Source organism: Equus asinus, chromosome 3 (assembly GCF_041296235.1).
Source record: "Equus asinus isolate D_3611 breed Donkey chromosome 3, EquAss-T2T_v2, whole genome shotgun sequence".
Taxonomy (NCBI): Eukaryota; Metazoa; Chordata; class Mammalia; order Perissodactyla; family Equidae; genus Equus; species Equus asinus.
The window spans coordinates 29858992-29878348 of NC_091792.1; the positions used below are offsets into that span (position 1 = coordinate 29858992).

The 19357-nt window shown below is 37.8% G+C and overlaps 1 protein-coding gene across 1 annotated transcript in view; it reads right to left on the bottom strand.

The window, feature by feature from the left end:
- CLGN (calmegin) overlaps nucleotides 1–18981 on the bottom strand; it is a 43436-nt gene extending 24455 nt beyond the window's left edge. The window contains exons 1-4 of the mRNA XM_014853528.3: nucleotides 18693–18981; nucleotides 5787–5939; nucleotides 3424–3497; nucleotides 2707–2765 (exon numbers count right to left, since the gene is read on the bottom strand). Coding sequence (XP_014709014.1) covers nucleotides 2707–2765; nucleotides 3424–3497; nucleotides 5787–5930 — 277 coding nt within the window. The 5' untranslated portion in view covers nucleotides 5931–5939; nucleotides 18693–18981. The remainder of the gene's footprint in view (nucleotides 1–2706; nucleotides 2766–3423; nucleotides 3498–5786; nucleotides 5940–18692) is intronic.
- Between the last annotated feature and the right edge of the window lie 376 nt (nucleotides 18982–19357).

Here is a 19357-nt window from a genome sequence, read left to right on the forward strand (position 1 = left end):
TAAGTCATCAGCTCTCAGAACTTTTGGCCAAGAAGGTAGCAAGCACTGCAGAAGGACTAAGCAGTACACAGCAAAGCTGAGTCCGGCCCTCTCTGGGCTGGAATTTCCCATGTTTGAGACCAGGAAGATCCTGAAATTCGATCACGGGCTGCACACAAAGCAAAGCTAGCTGGGCTACCTGTAGCCCAAAAGTTGTGTGTTGGACATTTCTCCTTTACTCTTTATAGAATAGAAAATAACCAACTTATATTAATTTGTATAAAATGTTCTAGGCTGAAAATTATAGGTATTGCCTATTCCAAGAAAATTCAATTTAGCAAAAATTGGCTATTTTCTAGTACTGTCCCAAATTAAAATATTTATTACTGGGCAGTTTCGGATCCCTAATTCTCTCTGTATTACTTTTTTCTTTCTAAAAACAACAGTGTAAGAACCTGAACAGTCTCCTGAATCAGAGATGAGTGTTTTCCTGTCCATCACTGTGCACGCTTTACTGGACTTTTAAAAATGTGTATTTGAAAGTTTCCAGATTTCTTTTCCTTTTATTCCCCCTAAACTGGTTATATTATACTTTTCTATAAAAGATGAATTTATCTGGTTTTTCTCCTCTCACATTGATGATAAATTGTATCATCACTACTAACCTGTGCTTTGACCAAATCGAAAGGTCTTCTTTTAAGAAGTAACAACTTTACCTTTAGGGTTTATTGATAGTAAAGGATTTTAGAAACTATGTGGTCTTTTTTGCAATTATGTACCCACATTTATCAGCTATAAAAAAGGTATCATCTAGCTCTTTAATTTTAGAAAACTGTGACAAGGTAATTATTCCTCAATGACAAGAGGTTTTCCCCAACTTCAAATAAACAATAACTTTCTATTAATCGATCATTTACCCAAATTCTAGACAATATCAGGTTAATATCAATTCTTGTGTAAATAAAATTTCAAAAAGAATTCACATGGTTTTACAAGACATCCTGAAAGTTGGTTACTTAAAGAATTGGTATTTATAACATCTATACTTTAATTAATAACTTAATCTGAAAAATCTTATAAGTCTCCTCCAAGTGCAAACCCTGTATCCTGGCACACAATGTTTCATACAGATTAGCTCCTGAAATGCTAGGAACTAGTTTTACTCAAGGGGCACTGGATGGAAGCTGTGATTAACTACTGTGACTACGAAATATTCCTGCAAAGAAATCTGATATTGGTCTCAACTACCCACTATGTAAACACTGCTAATACTGATATACAAAATACCAATTTCAGTAGCTGGAACTTTAAGAGATTCCATAGTTTTTCAAAGTCGCTTTTAAGAAACTGGAAAAAGTCAGCCAACCAGACCAAATCTAATGTGCTAGAAAATTATTTTCGTGGATATTTATGTTTAATAAGACTACAGACCAAGCTTGGGTGCTAGGAAGTTTGGTTTTTGCTTGCTTGAGTTTTAATTTTAAACTGGGGAAGAAACTCATTTAAACACTAAAAGCCATTTTTGTCCAGCAAGAAATAAAGACTTAAACTCATTTGTAAGATAGACCACATCTTAATGTTAGGGAACCTCCATTAATAGATTCTTCTAAAATACAAATGTGAAGCAAGTATCCACCGAATGTTGTTGCAAAAAACTACAAGTAACCTAAATGTAGATGTTTTAGGCCAAACGTTCTGTTTGACAGTGTGTATTTCTGTGGGTATATTTTAGGTAGTACTTTAACTCTGGAGACTTGGCTCTTCTTTGGGGGAAATTATTCCGTTCTCTAAATGGATTCACACCAAATGCAGTGTTGCTTGTTCTGCTCATACGGTAGATTTCTTTTTGGAGCACAGAAGAATATATAAGCACAGAGGGTTTTCTGGGATGGGGAACACTGCAAAGGAAGATATGCAGGCATGATCTTTATCTCACACTAAAACAGAAACTATGAAAAGGAAGGAGACAGCTGACGTCCAGCACACCCTGTTGTTTTGTTGTTGTTCTCATTTAACTGCCTGTTGGGGTCTGAGTGTGAGGTCACATCCTGATGGGTAGGAGGTCCTCTGGGAGGGAGAAAATTCCCACTATCAGTCACCCTGACTGAGGCTGATCTTGCTGTAGGATATAACAATTGAGGAGGCTGGTTTTAGACTAGGAGGAGGAAGAAACTCTCTCGTCATACTCCAGGAGAGTCCTGTTAGGGAAGAAAAGATGACCCTTGCATATAGGACATTTCTTTCTATAGCTAAGCTTGAGGATAATCCTATCAGAGATCCAGTGATAATGGACGTAGGCCTGGAGATGTGGGCTCCAGGAGCAGCCACATTGCTTATAGCTCTCATAAATTATCTCTGTTTTGTACTCGCTAGGAGAATCTTGCCACAAGTTATGACTTGATCTAGGTGTGCCCATGCTTGAGATGAAATAGAAGAGAAGAATTGTAGCCTGGGAAACACTGTTTCAGGAAATGCAAAAGACTAACTACAGTGGAGTGAAAATTCAACTGCTCAGAGTTAGAAAACTGGATGGTGGCTTAAATATGGATTACCCTGGGACTTCCAGAAATATTGGAAAGGAGACAAAAGTCTGAACATTCTATTGTGAAGCAGGATGGGGCCTCAGGCCCTATATATCTATATATTTAACAGAAACATAATCTCAAAAGCTAGTGAACTCTGTCTGGGTCCTACTGGTTATATTGAATATTTAAATAAATATTTTACCATCATATATTGAAATCTCCGCATCTGCATCATCTTTCTTTGCTTTTGATAAGACCCACCTATAAATAAAGGTGAAAACAAACGAATATCATTAAAAATAAAACTTGCAATTTATAGATACAATGCATATTAGAAATACAACAAAAGATTACCCAACAATCACTCTTCATTCAAAAATAAATGAATACTTAGAGGCTAAATAAAAATCCTGCAAGGCTAGAGTTAAATCAAATTTGGAATCTGCAACTTACTAGCTGTATGATCACAGAGAAGGTACACTAAGCCTTAGTTTCCCCACTGGCAAAACAAGGATAAAGATAGTACCTACCTACTTACTTAGGACAGTGTCTGGCATATAATAATCAATAAATAATAACTTTTATTGTTTTTACCATTATTTAGGATGTAAGAGTAATCTGAATTTGTCATCTGAAATTAGATTATTAATATCTGTCCTAAGGAATGAAGAAACGTTATAAGTTTTCACTTTATATCATAATTCATTTGTATATTTTCTTTATATAAATGAACAACTATTCAAATTAAACATTGCTATGAATAACAAAAATGTGTTAAGCTATTGGTTTACACTGCCAAATAAAGTACTTTAACATTTTTTATAGTTCTTTAGTAGAGACAATTTTCATAGGCCAATAACCAATAACTTCAAAAAAGCTAATCAAATCAAGAAAAAAATTCTCTTGAATAAATACTCACCCAGCCAACTTTCCACTATCAAAAGTTTCTGTAAAATATACTTCTCCTATAGGTTGAGGTGTCTTATATTCAATCTAGAAAATAGATATTTAAAACAAAGTTATTCATCATCACAAATAATTCAATTAAATAATCTCACTAGTTAAGAACCTGGCATGTAATACACATTTAGGTAATATAGATAGATGGTCTTTGACCTCAAAACTCTGTATCCTAGTGGTGATAAGATACAAAAGAACATAGGAGATATGATGACGGAAAAAAATATTGTACGTGTAAACAGAGAATACTGACTCTTTCTAAGACAGGAGGAATGGAAGAAGTAATGAGAGAAGGCCTTAAGACACATGACACATGGCTTTGCAAGGCTTCTAACAGGGGACAATATCTGGGAATAAAAGTCATTAAGAAGTGAAAGAAAGAGCTTGATCAAAAGCATATAAGATGAAAAACTTAGTGAGTTTTGTAGGCTAGTTTAAAATTAACTTAAATTCCACTCTACGTGACTAGAGGAGGATGATACCATTTTGAGAGATCAGGAACTCAGAGAAGAAAAAGATTCAATAGAGAAAGCATTGCAAAGCAATTATCTGCAAAGCATGGTTTCAAGTGCCGTGTAAGTGTTAGCTGCTGTGATGATGATAACGATGGTGGTGTTGGTGATATGGCAGCTCTTCTAATCCTCATAATACTTCTATGTGGGAAGTACTACTACTGTACCCATTTTACACAGGATGAAACTGTGGGAGAGGGGCACAGTAACTCATATCATATAATCGTAGGACTTAGAGATATGAGCCCAGGCTGTCTGGCTCCAAAGCTCATACACTTAACCACTACACTATATAGAACATACCAACAAAATAATTTAAAAGATTAAATTTATTGACAAATTATCACAGGATAATCTGAACTGATGATGAATGAATACTATTTTGCCTAAAGAAATAGATCAATCTTGGTCCTTTTGAATCAGCCTTTGTGATTTTATCTGTATGATCAGTTAACAGATTTCTTCTCTCAGCCTTCAGGGAAGAGCATGCAGGAGTACTTCTTCTATTTTCACTGTCTCTACCCCTGCCCTGAGAGTACAAGATTTCCTGTCTGTCTGAGGGACGAAAACCAGTAACTAAATAAAATTCTACATAATTACTGACAGAGTCAAGAATCTGCTACCCAAATTGTCAATCTTCTTGAAGTTTACTGAATTACAACTTTACTGTTCTCTATATTTTTATGGATTGGCAAAATGGACAATGGGGTCACAAGAGGCTTCCTTATGTTCAACCACCCTGTAAATCACCAGCAGTTGATTTTGCCCTTTATTTATACTTTACTCTATCCAGAGCACTCATGCTATAAACTTAGAAGCATCAAAAATTGTTCTTTCCCACTTATCCTCTTTTCAAATTATCACCAAATATAGTTAAGAGTGGCAGGTGTCTGCCAATTCCTTTGAAGTAATAACCTCCGAAAACGCTGTTAGCAGCCTATCTAGTCAGTCATCAGCACTTTGATTACTTACTTTCTGTGGATCACAGAACTAGGTTTTAAAAGAAATGTCTTTGTGGAACTGAAAAGCTTAACAAGAGAAAGAATATTCACCTTAAACAGCTAACCACACTTGCATTTGCAAATAAAAAACTCTAAAAGGAAGTAAGGCAAAGAAGTCTCTAACAACTATATATTATTCTCCTCGGCCCTTTAAACAGTAGCTAGCACAATACAATTGATGCTTTCTCACCATCAAAAATATTTCTGAAGAAAAATTTCTGATTGTCCCAATATTAGCTATGAATATTCCTCAATGTGAAAACTCTTATGGATTGTCAAAGTGTACAAAAACCTCTGTAAAGTTAGCTACCACCTCAAAACATGCATCTCAACAACGCTGAGACAGAAACACGGGTGAGCCTCACCACCACTTCTGTTTCTAATTCATCCTCCTATTTAGCATTTTCTTCCCTCAGAGAAATAAAGAAAAGCTACTGACTTTACTTCTAGGAGAAGTGCAAATTATACTACTTTTTCTTTTATCTGAAGAGGGAGGCAGTGTCAGAAATAGGCAGAAAACCTTCCTCTTAGCTAGAGTACTTCGTCCTCTTTAGCCAGTGATGAACTCCTATTTTGATAGTAAAAACCTTACTCATGTTTATTTGATGATAAAACTGTGCTAAGTGCCATGTGCAAATTTACATAGCATATGGGCCCTCTAAAAACATAGCAACAGGGCTGGAAAAAAGCAATGTTTTCCTATTTACTTAGAAAATGAAACTAGTAAAACAGAAATGAATCTTAAGAGATCAGTCACTCCTAAATGTCATGTAAAGGAATAATTTATAGTCACTTCTCAATAACCTTACCTCTGAGGAGGCGTCACCTTTATTAACATCAATCTTTTCTGAATTTTCATCAAAGTCTTCCATCTCAACACCATCATCCATAAATTCTGCATTAACTGAGATGAATACAAGACCAAAACACAGCCAAAAGCCTTGGAAACGCATATTGATTATCTGCGAAATTAAAAGTAATCAGTGAAAATAAAACAAAGTTGTGAAAAATACACGTAAGTATACTTACAAAGAAATAATTTCTCCTTAACACTTCCTTTATTCTAAGATGGCTTTAAAAACAAATCATTACCAAAATTATTTAAATTATGATTTGAACAAGTGATAATACAAACTCCAAATCTCACAGGACACAGATTCTACACCTGCAGGCCCGCCCCCAAAACAAAGACCAAAGGCACGAAACCTACAGATATAGATAACAGGGATCACCAAACTCTAATCACGGGGACCCCTTCAAAAGAAAGAAAAAAGGATCATGATTCCTAAATGTCCACTTAAGTTACTTTTTTATTACAATGTTGCTTAAGTGTATATAAACATACAATTGGAAATTTTATAATTATAAAACCAAAATACTTTTATATATAAACGCCAAAAGAACTTAAGAAAAACAATTTTACCACAACTTAATGTGATAGTCTTTTGCTGAAAACAAATCACAGCTAAAAAATCAAACAAATATGTGGTTTATTGCAATCAGGTTGAACGCTATGGAAAAAGTTCTTTTGTATTTATCAAAATGATAAAGACAGTTATCTAACCATTTCTCTATTCAAATACCGCAAAACTTCTGTTCCTTATAGCATTAATTGAGATGAGTAAAAGCCAAATATTATTTGGCTGTCTCTTGGCAGAAAGACATGATTTAAATAATTACATCCTCCTCTATTCCCATTAGCATGTTAAAAATTCAAATTTTATCTCTTGGTGCCAAAGGACTTTTAGACACTGAAACAGTATGGCAGTCCTTGTTACAAGGTGGCCAGTCATCCAGATGATCCACAATATAGCTATATTACTTTTTTAAAAAGTTACCATCAACATGAAATTTTTTTTTTTTTAAAAAGTAAGTTCTTAGAATTCTTAGATCCTCCAGAACATATCTATAGGACTAAATGGGTCTGCTTAGGAAACACCGGATTTACAGGTTAGCACTCTACACCCACCCAAATGGCTATAATCAAAAAGAGACAATAACAAGTGTTGGGAGGATGTGGAGAAATTGGAATCCTCCTATATTGTTGGTGGGAACGTAAAATGAGATTTAGAAAACAGTGTGAAAGTTCTTCAAAATGCTAAAAACAGAATTACCTTTTGACCTAGCAATTCCACTCCTAGGTAGCTACCCAAGAGAAATGAAAACAGATGTCCACACAAAAACTTGGAATATAAAGGTTTAAAGAAACATTTTTGATAATAGCCAAAAAGTGGAAACAAGCCAAATGTCCATTAACTGATGAGTGGATAAACAAAATGTGGAATATTCATAAAATGGATATTATTCACCAATAAAATGGAAGGGAGTACTGATATGTTACAAGATAGATGAATCTCAAAAACATGCTGAGTAAAAGAAGCCAGTCATAAAAGACCACATACTGTATGATCTTATTTAAAAGAAATAAGCAAATCCATAGAATTGGAAAATAGAATAGTGATTGCCCAAGGAAAGGAGTGGGAAGAAAGAGTTAATGGGTACAAGGTTTCTTTTTGGGGTGACAAAAATGTTCTAAAATTGGAATGTGGTAATGATTGCATAACTCTATAAATATAAAAACCCAGTGAACCGCACATTAAACAGGCGAACTCGAAGATATACAAATAATGTATCAAGAAAGCTGTTTTTAGAAAAGAAACAGATTATAAAGGCATTTTCCCATACTGTTAGCTCAACTGATTAGAACTCTTTTTAATGAGATCAAAACTTTACATGAATGTGTGAGCCAGTTAGCCTTGACTTCATCTAGAGGTCACTGGCTACAACTTTAAAGTTTACTTTAAAAATGCATGTTTTTAAGAAAAATCAATACCAATCTACCATAAAATGAACACTTTATTAAAAAATGTGTTAATATCACTATCTTTATAGACAAAGACAACACAAAAAATGATGCATGCTGTCATTTGTCACAAGAGTTTAATCTCTCTGAATCAGAAAAAAAGAGGTGGGATAGGAAGTAAAGATATCAATTTGAACTCAATAAGAATAAAATAGGTTTCTTTTTTAAAAATTTTCACTTATTGCCACAGGAATGAGTACATCTGCAAATTGCTTATTAATTGTTAAGAACCAAAAAAAGCTTCATTGTTCTAAAAGTTTAAGAGCCTTCCATGACTTACATATGTATTAACAGGTGTTTTGCCTGACTTGCTGTTAATAACAGTTGAGTAAAACAGAAATGCATAAAATAATAATAGCAGTAATAACAAACATTAATATCAATTCAGGTCCCTATCTTCTTCTTCAAAATGAACATACACTTCAGTTTCTTAATAATTCGTTTGTTGAAAGAATTAGGCTGTAAGAGCTCTTTTTGCGCTCTGGTGTTCTGGGCTGCCAGGGAAGAATGAGGAGGAAGCCAAGCGGGCAGTGCCCGCTCTGGAACTCTACTCCTGCTTCAACCAGAGCAACCAATTTTATTTGTTTTCTATATTACAGTTCTTCCTAACTTTCCAACTATTTTCCAAAATAGTTGCCAAACCTTCAGAAAGAAAGTTTAGAAAACCCATTATCCTGAAAGTTTGTTTCTTCTCTGAAGTTCATTGGCTATGATCATTCATTTGAATAAAGGAACAAGCTAATTCAATCTTTGCAGCGCAGGACATGAATAGGATAGGCATTATTACTCCCAATCTGCAAACTGAAAACAGAAAGATTTAAACACTTGGTAAAAGCCACATGATTGGAAATATGAAGGAAGATAAAAATCCAAAACTTTACATCAATATACCATGCCAGCTCTTATTTTAATCTTACCCCACTGCATTATTATATGCTTACTGATAAAGCAATGAAAAGGAATCACAAATATGGTAACAGCCTACATTTTCAAATCTCGGAATTTTCCAAAATTTATATTATTATTACTATTAAGCTATGAAGATATTTTCCCAGAAATGGCCCTATCAACCTTACTGCAGAAGTGAAATACTTAAACTGCAAATGGTCACAAACCATTCTGCAGGCAATACAGTTCTACAGGATAATAGTCTTTATTAAGAAAATGACATAGTCCAAGGCTGTTGTTATTTATGCCTTTTTTTAAAAAAAATCAGAACTATCAGGGCTGGCCCGGTGGCATAGTGGTTAAGTTCGCACACTCCACCTTGGCGGTCCAGGGTCGGCAGGTTCAGATCCTGGGTGCGGACCTAGCACGGCTTGTCAAGCCATGCTGTGGTGGCATGCCACATAAAGTAGAGGAAGACTGGCACAGATGTCAGCTCAGTGACAATCTTCCTCAAGCAAAAAGAGGAAGATTGGCAACAGATATTAGCTCAGGACCAATCTTCCTCACACGCACACACACAAAATCAGAAATATGGACTTAACAGTTTCTGCTTAATTCTGCAGTGTTCTATCATTATTCAATGATGCACCAGCTGACAATTGAGAATTATATCATGAAGTTCACAGTATTACTTAGAAGTTATCACACTGTGGTGCCAACATGTCATCAAGCTTCCAACAAAACTGTGAGGTTTGTCACATATTTCTTGAAGAGAGAGGTAAGATATCACCAGCCTGCACTGGAGCTTTGAGAGGCCTGACAATGGGGTAATACCATAAAACACTGAAGTAATGTATTTGTACAGTTTTTAAAGATGTTTTAAATTGTGGAACAATACATATAAAAGTTATCATTTCAACCAATTTTAACTGTTGAGTTCAGTAGTGTTAAGTACATTCACACTGTTGTACAATCCATCTCCAGAACTCTTTCCAACTTGCAAAACTAAAACTCTATACCCATTAAACAACTCCCCGATTTCCCCCTCCCCCAAGCCCCTGGCAACCACCGTTCCCTTATTAGTTCTAACAATTGTTTTTGGTGGAATCTCTAGATTTTTCTGGATATAAGATCATGTTGTCTGAACAGAGACAATTTTACTTCTTCCTTTTCAATTTGGAATCTTCTATTTCTCTTTCTTGCCTAAATGCTCTGGCTAGGACTTTTAGTACTATGTTGCATATAAGTGACAAAAACAGGCATCCTTGCCTTGTTCCAGATTTTAAGAGAAAAATCTTTCAGTCTTTCACCACTGAGTAGGGTATTACCTGTTGGTTTTTCATATATGGCCTTTATCATGTTGAGGTAGTTTCTTTCTATTCATAGTTTGTTGAGTGTTTTTATGAAAAAGGGTGTTAAATCTTGTTAAACACTATTTCTGCATCAATTGAGATGATCATGTGGTTTTTTCCTCTCTTCTGGTAATATGGTGTATTACACTGATTGATTTTCATGTTGAACCATCCTTGTATTCCAGGAATAAATCCCACTTAGTCATAGCGTATAGTCCTTTTAATGTGCTATTGAATTCTTTTTGCTAGTTATTTTGTTAAGGATTTTTGCATCAATATTCATCAGGGATATTGGTCTGTAGTTTTCTTGTAGTTGCTTTGGTTTTGGTATCAGAGTAATGCTGCCCTCATAGAATGAGTTTGGAAGTGTTCCCTCCTTTTCGATTTTTTTAGAAGAGTTTGAGGAAGATTGGTATTAATATTTCTCTCAACGTTTGCTAGAATTCACCAGGTAAGCCATCTGCTCTTGGGCTTTTATTTTTTGGGAGATTTTTGATGACTGATTCGAACTCCTTACCAGTTAAAAATCTGTTCAGATTTTCTTTAACATCATGATTTAATCTTAATAGGTTGTGTGTTTCTAGGAATTTATCCATTCCACCTACGTTACCCAGTTTGTTGGCATATAATTGTTCATAGTATTCTCTTATAATCTTTTTATATCTATAGAATTGATTGTAATGTCCCCTCTTTCATTCCTGATTTTAGTTATTTGAGTCTTTTTTCTTATTCAATCTAGATAAAAGTTTGTCAATTTTGATCTTTTCAAAGAACCAACTCTTGGTTTCAGTGGTTTCTCTATTGTTTATTCTCTATTTTATTTATCTTTCACCTAATATTTATTATTTCCTTCCTTCTGCTAGCTTTGGTTTTTCTAGTTCCTTAAGGTGTACAGTTAGGTTGTTAACTTGAGATCTTTCTTTTTTAATATAAGCATCTACAGCTATAAATTTCCATCTTAGCACTGCTTCCACTGTATCCCATAAGCTTTGGTGTGTTTGGCTTTTGTCTTTATTTATGTCAAGAGATTTTCTAATTTCCTTGTGATTTCTTTTTTGACCTTATGGATGTTTAAGAGCGTGTTGTTTGGGACCAGCCCCAGTGGCCTAGTGGTTAAGTTCAGTGCACTCGACTTCAGCAGCCCAGGTTCAGTTCCTGGGCATGGATTTACACCACTCATCTGTCAGTGGCCATGTTGTGGTGGCTCACATACAAAAAGAAGAAGACTGGCAACAGCTGTTAACTCAGGGAAAATCTTCCTCAGCAAAAAAAAAAAAAAAAAAAAAAGTGTGTTGTTCTATTTGTGGGTTTTCCTGTTTTCCTTCTGCCACTGACTTCTAGTTTCATTACACTGTAACCAGAAACAACATTTTGTATGATTTCAATTTTTAAAAATTTACTAAAACTTTTGTGGCCTAACATACAGTCTATCCTAGAGAATATTTCATGTGCACTTCAGAAAAATATATATTCGCATCAATATTCATCAGAAATATTGGCCTGTAGTTTTCTTATAGTGTCTTTGTCTGGCTTCAACACCAGGATAATGCTACCCTCATAAAATGAGTTTGGACGTATTCCCTCCTTTTTGGGAAGAGTTAGTTTTAGGAAAATTGGTCTTAATATTTCTTTCAATTAATCGGTATTAATTTTTCTTTCTGCTGTTGTTAGGTGGGGTATTCTGTATATGTCTATTAGGTCCAGTTGATCTATAGTCTAGTTCAAGTCCTCTATTTCCTTATTGATCTTTATAGTCATCCTAAGTTATGCAATTTTAGTGCGGCAAGAGTTTATAAGGCACAAAGTAGAACATTTAGTGCTGATACTACCTCCTTCCTTCCTTACAAATGTGTAAAAGGTAGCAAGCCCAGGGTCCTACGCTTCATGTGTATTCCTCACTTCACACAGGTTGCTGAAATCACAAAACACCATTCGTGCCTTCATGAGGAAGAAGGGAGGCACCGGAGAAATATATCCATTTGCATGTATCTTTGATCTCACGTATGTTCTCTGTGGTGCTTCTGGGCTGGTTCAATAACAAACTGAAGTATAAGTAACTCTGGCCAAGTATAAGATACCATTCTCCCCAATCTCTGAAACCAAGACCAAGCAGTCTGATTTACGTCAAAAAAATTCACTAATACCACCTAAAAGTCCTATTGAATCTCCACTGCCAGCTCCAAATCACAAATTACAAAGCACAGTTCATTTACTGCTATTGAACTAATGCTCAATGCCCCATCAAAGGTAGCTAGAACACTAAAGGAAAAGACAATCACAGGATACCCAACATTCCTTGTAAAGCGTGGGAGAGATTGCTGGCTGATCAACAAGATATTTCCTCCTTTTCCAGGGGACAGGACCAGACTATATTGTCCTTGGAGTTAGGTGTGATTCAGGTGAACGGGAGTCAGGTTTGACCAGGAAAGCCAATGATATAGCTCCGGTCTGAGTCTGAAGGCCTGAGAGACAGGAGAGCCATGGTATAAGTTCCAGTCTGAAAGCCATTAGGCTCAAGACCCAAGAAGAGTCAGTGTTTCAGTTTGGGTCCAAAGGCAGGAAAAGACTGAAGGCCCAGATCAACTAGTCAGGCAGGAGGAGTTCCCCCTTCCTCACTGGAGCGTCAGCCTCTTTATTCTATTCAACTGATTGGACGAAGCCCACCCACATTGGGAGGGCAATCTGCTCTATGTGGTCCAACCATTCAAATGTTAATCTTATCCAAAGACATCCTCACAGACACACCCAGCATAATGTGTGACCAAATATCTGGTCACCCTGTGGTTCAGTCAAGTTGACACACACTTAACCATCACAGCCATCTACTCCTGAGGAGCACCAGCAACTAGAAACGCTGTTAGGCCTCTGAGAATTTTTTATCTTCTATTTGAGCATTAACTTAACTAACACATACTGTTAAACAAAACTAAGTATTTTTTCCTAAATTAGAAGGACCTAGAAACAATTAAAATACCTCAAGAAATACAGCAAAAAGTGGGACAAGAACCGTAACGGGAGAAATAATAGTTGAAAATACAACTTAAGGCGGTTTAGGCAACAAAGTGCTAAAAGCATTCCAAGGAGTTTGAATCTGATGATACAAAAGAGAGAAACTTCTGAAGGTCTGAGATTAGTGAAATGACAAGGGCTGAAATCCTGCATACAGGACTAGCATTTGGCTTTACTAACGATAGAAAGAATGAACTAAATCTGTCCTGGGTTTTAAAATCATAGCTACATACTACAGTTAAAATTGATTAAATAGCATCATTTTCAAAATAATCTTTATATAAACATTATAATGAAAACTTTACTTATTTATTTAGGGTTTATTCTATCACCACATAGTTCCAAAAGAATAGTTTGAAGCAACTTGCAAAACACAAAACAGACAAAAATATAAGCTCGCCAAGGGGTGGAATTCTCTCTCATTTCTGTATTCACAGTGCCCCCAAAGTGTGCTGGTGCATGAGAATAGGAAGAGAGATATGCTTATAGAATGAATGAATGAAGACATAGATGACAGTGGAAAAAATGGCTACACTGGGGAGAGAAATAGATGTTACTAGGCAATCAACTGGAATGAGTTTGTTGTTGCAGTGATACATTTAGCAAAAGGGTTTCTAGGCAATTAGGGGATGACCAGAAAAAAAATGAGGGAGTTTCTACTGTCCATAAAAGTCTACAGATTCCTCAGAGGGAAAAGTCCTTTTCTACAATTTAACTCCTAGAAAAATATATGGACTAAATCCTCATGTAATAGATGTCTTTCACTGTGGTTTTATGAGTGAGAAATAGTTACGTCAATGCTTCTAACATTGGCCCTTGAAAGTTTTTTAGAACATTATTAAAACTAAACACAGCAAAAGCATTTCTATAGAGAAAGAAGATAATGGTCTAGAAAGTTTGAAGTTTTATGATCTAATATGGGGAGATTAATCATATTTTTAAATTCTTCTCTATATCTACCAAGAAACATCTCTTATTGTGAATTATTTCAGAATCTTGATATAGCCATGCTGCACTCTAACAACTCAGTTCATAATTTACTATAAAAGAGAGTAAACAGAAAAATTAGATTAAAAAGTTTTGTGTTACCACATCACAAAAGTAAAACTGGACAAATTTTCACCAAAATTAGAGGGTATTATTGGAATTATCTGGCTACACAGCACACAGAAAATTCACTTTGAAGGATCACAAGTGATGTGGAGAGGAAGGTAATAGTGGCATCTTAAAGAGGCAGCCTTCTTCCAAAGAAGTCTCAAGCCCTCATTTGAAATGTAGCTACTTTCTCACAGAAGAAACTAGCACGATTCAGAATAAGTTGCATCAGAGATTTATTAATTTTGTGATGGCTAATGTTTCCAGAAATTCAGGGAAGGCTAGCCAGTAGATAATAAAATTCATCATTCACGAATTTCTTTAACACATATTTATGATTGTCAATTATGTGCCAGGCATCATGTCAGACACTGAATTTACAGTAACGAGCAAAACATACATGGCCCCTGATCTCAAAGAGCTTACAGTCCAGAGTGGAAAGAAGGTGTTAAATAATCTGGGTATACCATGTAAACTAGAGTAAGTTTTACAGAAAAGTAAAGAAGTTGTAACAGTTGGTAATTGGGGAACTGAATCTACACGGTCGGGAGAGGGTCAGAGAAAGCCTCCTTGAGGAAGTTGCACCTAAAGCCAGATGCAAAGGACAGAAAGGATTGATTTCCCGAGGCTAAGGACAAAGGAAGCAGCCTGTGATAAAGGAACTGAAAGGGCAAGAGCAGAGTGAGGAGAATAAGAAGTGCTATTTTTGAGCACTTACAGTGTTTCAAGCATATTAATTCCAATCTTTACAGAACTCTTCAGGTGACGGTATTAGTATCCCATTATAAATAAGGAAAGTGAGGCTCAGGGAGATAAGTAACTTACCCAAGAATACGAATGCTACTAGGAGAAGGAGAAGAGGTAAGACTCAAAGTTAGGTCTAGTTTCAAGCTCTACATTCCTTTCATTAAGGCTCTAAGGTCAGAGAGTTTAATGATTTAATCCTCACTAAATGGCATTAAAGTTCTAGGCCTATAAAATATAATACAAGGTTAAATATTTCCTTATTATGGTCCACCCTTTAGACATACATTCCAGTTTCTGTGAGGTTTTATATTTTAAAAGCCACATTTTGATGTGTTTCCAAATTATATTTTATGCACATATAGTTAATTGGTTAAATGGCCTTTAAAATCTTTCCAGCAAAGATTTTAAAGCAGCTTAAGGCTACATAAAAATACAAAATTAACAACTTCATGGTATTACCTTATATTTCTATGACACTAAAATTTTACAGAGTGTATACACAAATTTCAGGATATTTAAGAAGATACTTGCATTTTTCAGTTAAAAAGCTCAAGGAGAAACAGTATGGCTTACTATTGGAATTATAATTATCACATGCTAGATAATATAAGTGTCTCTGGGTATCTCCTTTCCTTAACAAAAGCTTCTAGAGGGAACATCTTCATTAACTGTTAATACTTCCAACTTCTATGGCAGACAGAATAATGAACCCCCAAAAATGTTCACACCCTAATCCTTGGGTCCTGTGAATGTTACCTCACATAGCAAAAAGGGCTTTGCAGATAGAATTAAGATTGCTAATTAGTTGAGGGTAAAATAGGGAGAGTAGCTTGGATTATCCAGGTGGGTCCAATATAATCATATGGGCCCTTAAAAGTGCAAGAAGTCAGTGAGAGATGGGCAGAAGAGACTTGCAGAGTGAGAGAGACTCCAACGGCCATAGGGACCTTGAACACGGGGGAAAGGAGCCAGGAGCCAAGGAATGTGGGTGGTCTCTAAAGCTGAAAACAGTTCTCAGCCGACAGTCAACAAGGAAACAGGAACCTCAGTCCTACAACCACAAGGGACTGCATTCTGCCACAAACCTGAATGAGCAAGAAGCAGAATCTCCCCAGAGCTTCTAGTAAGAAATGATGCCCTGCCAACACCTTGATGTTAGCTCGGCGAGACCCGTGTCAGACTTCTGACCTACAGAACTGTGGGAAAATAAATTTGTGTTGCTTTAAGCTGCCAGGTTTGTGGTAATTTGTTATGGCAGCAATGAAAAACTAATACTTTTTTAATTCCTGTACTCAATTCTAGCTTCTTTGAAATGTTCCTACCAACCAATTCTTAGTTGACAAGTGCAATAAATACAGTCCTATTGCCTACTCCTCCTCCTGACCGTGCTGACTGCTTCCTTCTTGGAGTCCTCTCCTCTCTTGGTTTCTGTGGTACCATTCCTGATTCTTGATTCTCTTTTCTCTACCTCCTGCTTGGGCACTTTCTCTAATCTTTCGTAAATGTTGCTGTTCCTGAGGGTGCTGTTCCTGAGGGTTCTGTCCCCAGGCTCTCTGCTTACATTACATATACTCTTGGCTTCTACCTATGAAAGGTAGCTAAGGACTCGCAAGTCTCATCCACAGCTCAGATGTCACACTTTAGTTGCAGATCACTACACATCTTCAAGGATGTCCCGAAGCCTCCATTCATTTGAACTTGGTCTTTCCTCCCAAACCTGTTTCTCTATCTCAATTCCCTTCTCCCATTAACTCCGCATCCAGTGAACCGAATCAGTCAAGTTACTTTGCCATTATCTTAAGACTATTCTTTCTCGCTAACCCCCTATGTTATTGGTAACTAAATGCAGTTGGGTATTTCTTAAATGTCCCTTTCTATCCCCATGCCACAGTCTCAATTTAGGAACCCATCATTTCTGAAAAGTATTAGTAAATCCCCACTTTGCCTCTTCACCTCCTGTCTTGTCAATCTCCAAATACATCCTCCACCTTCTCTCTAGCATGAGTTCTCTAAAAAACGAGTCTTAATCTACTGTTTATAAAATGTTCAATAGTTCTCTGCAGTTCTCAGCACAAAATCTACCCTTTTAAGACTCATTTCTTTTACGCCCTGCAACACTCACCTATTTAACACATTCATGCTGTTCTATATGCTATTTCTTATAACTGAGATGCTTTTCTGCTCTTCAGTTTTAATGGCTGACGGAGGACTCAACACTGGTATGCCTCAAAAGTCGTGTTTGAAAATCACTCTTATTTAAAGTTTCAATTGCACGCAGCTTCAGGAACTCAACTACAGAATGATATAATAGAAAGTATACTGAACTTGGCACCATCACACCAAGTTTCTAGTCCTATTAATTGAAAAGGAAAGGGGTTAAAACTGCTCTGGGCCTGTTTTTTCATTTGTCAAGTGACACGGTTAAACTAGATTATCTAAACTAGTCCATTAAAGTTGACAATTCCAGCTTTCTAATTAAGAGCACTAAAAACATTAGGTACTGAAAACAAGCACTAAGGCTAATTTACAGCGCTGTTCAATTTCTACAGATCCATCAACATCCTTACATCATTCAAACACAGTAAATAACTTTATCAACTAGATAAAGAAAGAATATAAATTATCTTGTTCTAAGAATTTAGAGATAGGGTCTAAATATGATTGGAAGATCAAACCTATTAGATGTGAAGGCAAAATTATAAACTGAAAAGAGGTCAAACTTACAATGACCAAAAGGAGGACTATCTAGAGTGATTAAATGACCAATAATGTAAAAATTTCAGAACAAGCAAAATCATAAGACTTGATCAGGGTTTTGATGGCTTTTATGCATCAAACAGTTTCAATATAAATTAACTCTCTTCTAATTTGAGACTTCTTCCCATGGCCGTTCTGTTTACCTTCTCTATCCCACCTCTGAGCTTTGCTGCATTTGCTTTTAAATCCCAAGCAAACGCCTCTTCCTTGTCGCCTGGGCAGATGCTATAAACAAATTTAGCTCAAGTGACTGATTGATCGTAAACAGGCTGTAGGCGATAATGAGTCTCTACTAATTACGGTTTCATTGGTTTCAACCCAGCCCTCTCGCTCCCTCCCCAGCGACGCACACCGCGCTCCAAGCAGCGCATCCAGGGAGTAGCCAGGAGTCACAGGCCACCATCGCTGTGAGGGTTGGGTCCCTTCGCCTTTAGAGAAGCGGGGATTGCGTAAGCTGAGCCTATTTTAGTTTTGTTCGCGTTTTTGTGAGAAGTAACCGCTGGGATGAGCAGTGCCCAGACGCGCCCTGGGCCCCTCTACACGCCTCGCGAGCGCGCACCGGGGCTCGAGCTTGGAACGGGGCTGAAATGCCAACCGCTGGAATAACGGACTCGCCTCCCTGGGACCCCTTAAGTCATCAGGGGCAGCCCGGGCTGGCGAGGGTACCTGGCCTTCCCGAGCCCGCCCCAGCCCCAGCGCAGCAGGTGCACACAGCAGTTCTGGAGGACCCAATGGCTCTGAGGTGGCATCAACTCCCACCACCCGGGACTGGCCTTCCTTCTCCCGAGGCCGGCAGAGCCCGCCCAAGAACCTCGCTCGCTGCACCCCCATCCCAAACTCAACATCCACTCCCTCCCCTGGCCCCAACCGGTTCAGCCTGGCGGGTCGCCAAAGAAAGGGGTGCGGCCCAGGAACCCCCGCCCCGGGATAAGGAGAAATGACTCCGATTCCTTCCCCCTGCCCGAGTGCAAAGGGCAGCGGAAAGTGGCCTTCTGCCCACGCACCTGTCTTGTGAACCCGTTTTCGGCAGTGGCAGCTCAGATGTCCGAGCCGCTGCCACTTGGTCCCTGAGTCTCCCCAGACCAATCCCGCCGGCGGCCGCCTAGCAGCGACTGCTAACCGCGCATGCGCGTGCCGCCGCAGGCGAGGAGGAGGCGGAGGCCGGAGGCGCGGGCCGCGCGCACCTGAACCGAGGGGCTCAACGGCCGCCGGGGGGCGCAGCCCCGCGAGCCTGAGCTAGGGCAGCCGCCGGCCGCCCGCCTGCCCGCGCGCTGTGAGGCGCGTCCCCGGGCCGCGCGCCGCGCCGCCCCCGCCGGCCAGTCGGAGAGCGAACCCCGCTCGTGGGTACCAGGGAAGGAATTCCTGGTTATCAGTCCCAAAACTGTTCCCTCTGATGGAGCGCTTGCCCTCTCTGAGAACAGGGGCGTTCTGCCTCCTGTTGCGTGTAATTGAGTCCTGAATTTTATAGAAATCACATTTTTGAACAGCATACAGTTAGGACCCCAGGCCTTTCCTAGAGTTCTGGATGCTCAGAGATGAGAGGTCACTCTGGTCAGCGAGGAGGCTTCCTATTATGTGTGGCTGTGTGTGTGATAAATATAGGTATATTAAATGGTAACCTAATAAATACATTGTTTTCTTTTCGAAATACTGTTAAGAATTGCTCACA